Source organism: Rhipicephalus sanguineus, chromosome 9, assembly GCF_013339695.2.
Source record: "Rhipicephalus sanguineus isolate Rsan-2018 chromosome 9, BIME_Rsan_1.4, whole genome shotgun sequence".
Classification (NCBI taxonomy): Eukaryota; Metazoa; Arthropoda; class Arachnida; order Ixodida; family Ixodidae; genus Rhipicephalus; species Rhipicephalus sanguineus.
The window spans coordinates 150,001,560-150,009,886 of NC_051184.2; the positions used below are offsets into that span (position 1 = coordinate 150,001,560).

The 8,327-nt window shown below is 48.0% G+C and overlaps 1 protein-coding gene and 1 long non-coding RNA gene across 2 annotated transcripts; one reads left to right on the top strand and one right to left on the bottom strand.

Annotated features, from left to right (window-relative positions):
- The first annotated feature begins 238 nt into the window (after nucleotides 1-238).
- Nucleotides 239-1,975, top strand: LOC125759891 (uncharacterized). Its single transcript, XR_007417654.1, has 3 exons — nucleotides 239-270; nucleotides 333-427; nucleotides 878-1,975. It is a non-coding gene; the product is annotated as an uncharacterized LOC125759891 (long non-coding RNA).
- Nucleotides 1,976-3,500: 1,525 nt separating this feature from the next.
- On the bottom strand, nucleotides 3,501-4,929 carry LOC125759889 (putative nuclease HARBI1). Its single transcript, XM_049419325.1, has 3 exons — nucleotides 4,834-4,929; nucleotides 3,964-4,081; nucleotides 3,501-3,895 (listed from the first exon to the last, which is right to left on the bottom strand). The coding sequence occupies exons 1-3, from the start codon at nucleotides 4,870-4,872 to the stop codon at nucleotides 3,627-3,629; spliced, it is 426 nt and encodes a 141-aa protein (XP_049275282.1). The 5' UTR covers nucleotides 4,873-4,929; the 3' UTR covers nucleotides 3,501-3,626.
- Nucleotides 4,930-8,327: the final 3,398 nt, after the last annotated feature.

An 8,327-nucleotide genomic window follows, 5' to 3' on the forward strand; every position in this document is an offset into this window, starting at 1 on the left:
GTTGGTTCTCGGCAGTGGTTCTCGGGTGTCGGATCGTCAAAAGGAGCTTCTGCTGGCTTTTGTGAAAGAGCACCCACAGATCGCGACGCTGTCGTGCCCGCTGGAGCCGTCTTTCACGAGGGAGGACCGGGACGACATGTGGCAGGAGCTAGTAGCGCTTTTGAACGAAGAAGTCCCTGCGCGTAACACCAGGGCCCAGTGGCAGGCCCGATGGAGGAATGAGCGCTACTATTCGCAGCAGGGTCTTGCCAAACTCCGAGGGCAGCAGAGGTGAGTGCGAGCACAATTGTATTGTGGTCGGTCATCTTACACGTCCCGCTTGTGCTTTACAGCGGCACCCGAGGCGGCCAGATTTCGGATTACCGCGGCCGCGTCGTGCTTGACAGGGACGAGTGTGCGAGGCCCATAGTTCGTGTGGTCTGAATCGGTAAGCACTGGCTTAGAATATCATTGTTACTTGTATGCTGCGAACAAGTGGGCTCGTTTGCTTCGAGCCATTACGCGCTGTTAGTTTTACTTTTTCAAACAATATCGAGTGGATCACCCGGCCGCCGCGTTAGCTGAGGTGCTAACACGTTGCGCCGCCCAGAACAGAATGCGAAACAGCCACATTTGCGGTGATGACGAAAGAACAGCCGCGAACTATATTTCGAAGCTCATTAGAGCACCCTACGTGTTCCAACCCATTTCTCAGACCCTCGAGTCGAGTGAGGTGCGTAGCCAGTAGGCTTGCCTCCCTCCACCCCTCTCTCCGAAGTCTGTGTGTCATAGCATGCCGCTGTTGAAACATTCTAAAAAAACATTGCTATTGTCCACTTCCATTCCATACTTCTTATTGCACTCAGTGTGTCAATCAAGAAACTTCTTACTATAACAGGTGAGCCCTGCTCCAGCTGCTACTGGTGTGGCTGAAGAGGATGTGGCCCAGGATCTTTCCCGTGCCCCAACTCGTAAGTTTCGCTGATGTTTTTGATTAACTGTAGATGGTGTTACATGCTCACAGGTGATGCTCATGCGTGCAGGCATATGTTTGTGAAGAGATGACATCTGTGGGCATAAAGACAAAAGGCTGCACAAAAAAAATTTGGCAAACGGTTGCAGGAGCTAGTTGTATGCATAACTGTCAGATGGAATAAACAGGTGTCCTGCCTTGCAGTTATGGTGAAATGTAGCAAAAAGGTAGCATTGCAAAAATGTTCAACATCTTGAAATGTTTCCCTGTTTTGTCAATTGCTTCAAAAGTGAAACTGAAAATGTGCTATTGCTAAATATACTGTTCAAAAAGCAAGCTCGTTATATAACTTTTTCACATACCATCATACACAAATGCACATGTTTGCACCTGTGTTACACCTGCTTGCTGTATGTTTTGCATACTGCAGCAGCTAGGGTTTCGGAAGGAGATTGTGTCAGTCATCGCGTAAAGCCGGGCAAACGATTGTGTAGCCCTGAAAAGGGCTGTTTGGTTGCTTCTCATGCAGAGATGGTTAGAGGCGTGAGATGCGTTTGATGAGATGAGCGAAAATGAATTCCGGCACCGCTTTGGTCTGTCCAAACGAAGTGCGTTGAGAGAGAGAGAGAGATACGAAGAGGAAAGGCAGGGAGGTTAACCAAGCTTTGGCTCGGTTGGCTACCCTGCACTTGGGGTGCGGTTGTGCGGTGAACCAAGCACCATTCATGGATGCCGTTGGGTCAGTGGATTTTCAACAGAGAGGAAATTGTTGCACACACTGAAACTCTTCACGAACAGAAGCTTCCAGCGAAGAGTCGGTAGCAGGAAATTTATAGATGATAATGGCAACACATTTCTTGGTTTCCAGCTCGTGCCGCAGCTGCGAGATGGGGGCAACCGGCAGGCCGAGGCGCTGGAGTTACTAGCCGCAAACACCAGGCGGCAGGGCCAGGCATCATTGGAAAGCTGCGCCAGGTTCAACTTCTCGGTGACGCGGTCCACAAATTGCAAGGCGTTGGTACCCTCGCCCGGCCCTCATTGCAGCGGAAGGCACCTGCACAGTGATTTGTAAAGACTAGTTGTACATATATGTAGATTTATTTTTGTTCACATCACGAGCTATGATACGCTGGTTTGCTTCAATGGTGCCCTGCAATTTTCTTTCAGTTAATTTTCTTTTTCTGCATATCAGAAGCACTGATGTGCTGTTTCATTGTACATAGTAAAGTGTAGATCAATGGTAAATCGTGTCCTGCGATGTCATTTTTTAATCTCGTGCGAGGTGATGCATTCAGCAGTTTTGTAGTACATGTGCATAGCACAGTGTGGTTTCATTTATAAATCATGTTTTGCCATGTCATTTTTTAAAATCTCATTATACAAAGTCATGCATTGAGCAATTTGTAGTATATGCACATAGTGCACTGTGTATCTTTATGTTTATAGTGTATACGTGACCTCTCTTTATGTTTATAGTGTATACGTGTAGAATATTGTGGCACACTGTACGTTTTCTATCGATTTTTACACGTCCTAGAAAAAAAGAAAAGCGTTTGTGAAAGGTCTAGGTTGCACAATTTTGAAATATTGCAAGACCAAAAAACAGTTGACGAATACGTGTTCTGTTGCTTAGAAGTGTTTAGATAACAGGATTGGGTACAAACAGAAATCAATAATAGAGGAAGACATATCAGCAACCAACAACTTGCATTTTTTAGCGAGTTCAATTAATACCGGTTCGACTGTGCCTTGTTTTCATGTAATACAATGACTTTCGTGCTGCGAGACGCGTGTGTTGTTGCAGAGGAGCAGCAGGCACTTTGTAATAACTCCATTTGTAATATAAAAGGAAGCTACTTTTGTATTCTTTTCCTTGGCATTAAATTTAAAGGATATTTATATATTTTGCTTTTTATGTGCATTGCTCGTGATACTTGTAATAAAATTTCAATTCTGACACCACCCTTGTTGTTCATTTCATTTACAAGCACGATTCTTGTTGCACTAAAGCTACCGCATCTTGCTGTCCTGATTCAAACAGCCTTTTCCGGTTACCACTTTGGCTGTGAATGGCACCATGTGCCATTCACAGTTGAGCTCTCACTTGTGCTTAGTGTGAAGCGCCATATTTTACAACCTGGTCGAAGCATTTCATCAGCATGGCGTTGTGTGACAAGGGGGCATAGGTCGGCAAAATCACTCATGAGTCGACTCACTCAGATTCAGATCGAGCTGTGAGTCCAAGTGAGTAATACATTGGTGAGTTCGAGTCCGGGTGAAAACATTTTAGTGAGCCTGAGTCCGAGTGAATCCCTTGAGGAAAATTTTGGTGAGTCTGAGTTTGAGTGAGCCCCAAGAGCAAAATATATTTCACGAGTGAGTCAGGGTGAGCTTCACATTTTTTGCCAACCTATTCAAGGGGGTTATTCATTGATAGGAGAACGCTGTTTCGTTGATATGTGTAGCAAACATTTGAAGCGTAGTAAAAAAAAAACAGTGACAAACACATTGAACAAAGACAAACACGCACCACGCAATGCTGCCGAGGTCGTTGCAGGCGGCGGCGTACTCTGCGCAGGTGCTCAAGCATGCAGGCCCTGTAGTTCTCGAAACAGGTTCACTACACGGTTGCGCTGCTGCTGGCTCCCGTTGTGGTGGTGGTGGTGGTGGTAGCTCAGCTGCTGCTGGCAGCAGTCAGCATCGTCGGTGTCGTCATCGTTTCCTTCGAGAACAGGCTCATGTGCCGCCAACGCAATGTCGTGCAGAGCTGCACAAGCAGCAATGATGCTTGAGCAGCTGTGCACAAGCTTACAGCGATGCACCACTCCACAACATTGCGCATGGCGGTGTGGGCCTTGTTGTAGTGGTCATCAGGGGTGCCACGAGCTGGTCGTCCGGGCACTGGTGTCAGGAACCACGGTTCTAATGTATAGCTGGAGTCTCCTGCACGAGGTCGGCATGACAGCTGTAGTGATAACGTCTTGAATGTGGCAAGCATTGACAGCACTTACCAAGCAAGCCGAAGTTTTGCTTCCAGGTGCTGACGGAGAGGGCTCCCCCGCCATACCCACTAGTCATGACATGACCCCAGGAAACATGGACTGACATCCAGAGGTCGGCATCACATGTCTGCAGAATTCAATTCAGTCAAAATTGTACCCATAAATGACCTTGGGTACAATGTTGGTATTATGTTAATGTAACTACATCTGTCTTCACTGTTACTGACTGTTGAAACATAGCTATGGACAAATCATCGACAGGGTAGGACTTGTACCATAAGTTCTAACACGAGGACAATGCAGTGTCAAAGGGTAGTCTGCATGTTTACTGCTTGGAACAACCCATCTTTCAGCCACCAAAGCCTTTTAAAAATTATTGCTGTATGTTTAAGGCAATGTATCACAAAATATCTACAACACGAAAAACTTCGACTGAAAAAAGGGTTATGAAACAATGCGTATTTAATGTACATGCTAGGGCGCGTTCCGAGGGACCGAAATAAAGTTTATTCATCCATCCATGTATTGATCCATGTAACGTCCATCACGACAATGAACAATAAGGACATACTACGGCACATTCTGGGAGCGCTAATCTCAACAAATACAAATCGAGAATCAAGCTTCGGGTACACATGGCGAACGAGCAACGGTAATATTATGCACTGTGCAGGCCGCTGAACCAAAGTGTACTCCGCGTCACATGATTTCATCGCTTATCCTAAGCGAAGTGCCCTGAAACGAACCAATTCCCGTTCTGGATAGATCGAAAATACCGCTCCCACTTATACTCAGTTGCAACAGCCTCAGTAAAGCGGAAAGTTTAAGCGATATAAATGAAACAATTCGTTACGCATACAATGCATGAATAATACTCACGATCGTGGTGTTGAATGCGTAGAGTCCCTTCCCCGACATGTAATGCGTCGTGTCCGCGGAGCTCAGGCCATGGGGCTTCGGGATTGCGATGAGCGTACCATCCACGCACCGACCACAACGGGAATCTGCCCGAGCCGCGCGAACGCCGCCTTTGTTCGCTCTTCGCGTCTGTGGTCTCCGGAAAAGGCCACCCACCGTTTTTGCCCGTGAGCGACAGTAATGGCGTGTTCCTGACGGACGACTGCGACAGGCCGCTGAATTCCTCGCAGCCGACAGCTCGCTGGAAGCATCCGATCGCAAAAATCTCAGCGCGCACAACGCCTTCCGCTCTGTTTAAATCCCACTGGTTCGTTGGCACCCGATGACGGGGCCGAGATCGTCGCACAACCAAGGTACAGTACGTTTCGAGAAACGAAAGCGACGCCGGAATTCACACTCGCTCATCTCTTCAAACGCATTTCGCACCATCTGCTTCGAGAAACGCCAACGTAGCAAGGAAGCACCGTTGCAAGCGCCATTTCCTCAAAATCAGCTGTTGCGGCAGCCGCAACCGCCGCATCACTCGAAATACATGCCGTGCGACGCCATTGTTCGCTCGAGAGAACGCGAGCGAACGGGCTCGCTCTCCGTTCACTTTTAGCAGACGACATGCTCGTTATGACGCGGCATGACGTCATCAAAAAAGAAAACATCAAGGAAAAAAAAGAAATGGCCACGCCCCTTAGAATGGCGTGAGTTGTCCGGCTTCAGCCAATCAGCGCGCTTGTTCTCCCCCAGGAGAACGAACAAGCGGAACGAACAGATCTCCGATCGCCCCTTCGGAGCCGACAGACGCGCCCGAGGACGCGCCCATGCGGCGGCGCTGCTGTCGGCACCGAGATGCCTCCCGCGCCGTCGCATCGTCATGAAAAATGCTTCGTCTCCGGCGCGCCGTTGCTCACACCTCTCCCTCTAGCCACCATAACTAGGCTCTTTTAGAATATGGGTCACCGGTCTCATCTTTATCGCCGTTAACACGAATGGCGGCGGAGCCAGTTTAGTCGGGGAAGTTGTGCGTTTGGTGTTCTTTTTTAACGCGATAGCGTTAGAGAGCTCGTATCGCCGAAATCCGCTGCCCCCCCCCGGCGTCGGCAGTGGTTGTGAGCGAAAATCATCATCTTGTCCGTGACCGAAAAATCGAAAAAGCGGCAAATAAAATAATATAAAAATTTTGGGTCGGAGTGAGCATCGAACCCAGGCCGGCTGCGTGGCAAGCAGTGTTCTACCAAACAGCCAACCTCTGCTGGAGATCCACTGAAAGTACTTTGATGCTTCCCAAAAATACGCTTCCTGTACGGTGTCACAGTACGAGATGCAATATTGCAGTAATATTGCGTGGTACAGCGTACATTGCCATCGGACGTCACACAGTCAATATCATAACGACTTGGTGTTTAAGGACAGCCCACCATTACAAAAGGCAACACATTACGCGCGTATTCCCTTAAGAACCCCGTAGTGGGTGCATCTCAGTTTGGAAAAAGGTTCTCGCGCATACTTACTCCTGGTTTAAAGCACGCTACCCATTACATAAGCACACACCTTAGTGCGCGCATTCTGTTAAATCACCTCGTAGTGTTCGAAGTGCGCACTAGGGGCAGGATATGCTATCGCGTCAGCTCTTAAAGGCGAAGCTTAAGCGTCCCCCCAATTTTTCTTTCTTTTATTTCCTTCCGTATCACAACTACCGACTTCGCGCGAGATTAAAAAAAGATAAAGGCCATGCGGCGCGTCGTAGAAGACAAACGAAGTAAATGCTGATGCCCGTGAAAGCTGGATTTCGTGTGGCTGTCGTCCATCGATCGGCGTGTCGGACCGTGGGTACCACGTCGTTGGAAGACTGCTTGAAGCTTTTCTGCGACAAAGTGACATTGGCGGTGGCGAGTCTTGGAGGAGGTGCGACTTTCTCAAGTCAGCGCTGACGTTCCCACAAGTAAGTTCCGCCTCTTGCACGCTTTCAAAACTCTTAACAATTTACTGGGGGGCTGTAGTTAAGAGTCTTAAGTAGCCAGGACCCGAAATTACTGTGAGGAATTGGTGTGCTCCGGAGAAACGTTGACCACCTGGAGTTCTCTAAGTGCACGGCTGTTCTTGCCCGACATAATGCAGCCGTGACCAGGAATGAAACCTCGTGTTTAGCATCTAAGCCGCTAAGCTGCAACGCTGATGACATTCAACGTGTACTTTATATAGTGTCCTAAGGCGACACTAAACAAGTCTAGCCACTTCAACGCCGTGAAAGCCGTCGGACAGCGAAGCTGTTGCGTCTTTCGTTCCCTCCCTTCAAGCCTCTTCTTTCGTAATGGTTTAACTGCGCTAACACACAGACAACAAGAAAAAGGACAGCACGTTGTTGTCCTAGCCTTAGCGGAGTCAAATCATTACCAAGTGAACGTCAACAACCCAATTTGGTGCCTTCCTTCTTTCGTTTAAACCTAGTTACTTCTAAGATATTTTATTGTCGCTCTGTCGTTGGAACAGCAACTGCGAACTTTTATCGAAAGGTCACGGACATGAGCACTGACTCACGCATTATATCTTGCCGTTTACTTCGCAGTAAGACGACTATAGCACGAAACCGCTTTGCTCCCAGAACGGTCGTATTCCCTTAGGCTAGCGTTTGTAGAGTTACGCACGATATCCAAAAGAGTTAGCTGCATGCCTTACTTCCTAAAACATTCCAGTTCGTTCCTGTCGCATTCATTGCTTCCCTTTGCGGTGAACTTATTTTCCTTTTAAGCCTAGTCTGGTTTGTAGTTACAGTCACCGGCTCTGGTCGGCGTGGGTTACCCCAGACTAAGTTTTTTCTGGTCACCCCCAGCCTACCTTCTGCCATTTCAGGGCCAACTGCTCCACTCTGAATGCACTGTGTGAATTGCCCGCCTGCCGTGAGCTTTATCACGTGCTTTCAGACCACACTTTGGATCGCTCGAATTGCGTAGGCGTCATCGCACGACCTTCTTTGCCTTTCATCAGACTTCCTTTTCTCCACCCTGGTTCTTTCTGCAGCGCGACTATGCCATAATGCCGACGGGTCCGCATAAACAGCTTCAATATAAGAGTGACCAGTTGGCGGTGAAATCGACTAATTCTCATTGCTGAACAGTGCGCGTCATTTATGCAAGGGGAAGAGCCATATTATTGTGCATTGCATTATCTTATTAAATTACTATGGCTGCGGACAGCCACCGTTAGCCGACGCTTAGCTGACAGCGGATGTCGCCGAATCCTTCCATGAGTAATGTCGCATGTTCTTAGTGACAACCATGTTTGAGAGTATAGGTGAGGGTACTCATGAGGAGGGGAATGTTTTTCGGTATGATGTAAAACAGGTTCGTCAACGGTGAAGAAATTCATCGGCTTTATTGAAATATCGCTAGACGTCGGTTAGCTATGAGCGTTGCACCTGTACTTTCAATGTGCTGCACTATGATATGAACCACTGGTGCTTTGCA

What these genes read in the sequence shown, in the direction of transcription:
- LOC125759889 (XM_049419325.1), bottom strand. Translation starts at nt 4,872, where the DNA reads ATGTCGGGGAAGGGACTCTACGCATTCAACACCACGATC. An exon ending in ACGCATTCAACACCACGATC is followed by an intron (nt 4,082 to 4,833) that starts GTGAGTATTATT and finishes TGAATTCTGCAG; the next exon opens with ACATGTGATGCCGACCTCTG. An exon ending in GCAAAACTTCGGCTTGCTTG is followed by an intron (nt 3,896 to 3,963) that starts GTAAGTGCTGTC and finishes GACCTCGTGCAG; the next exon opens with GAGACTCCAGCTATACATTA.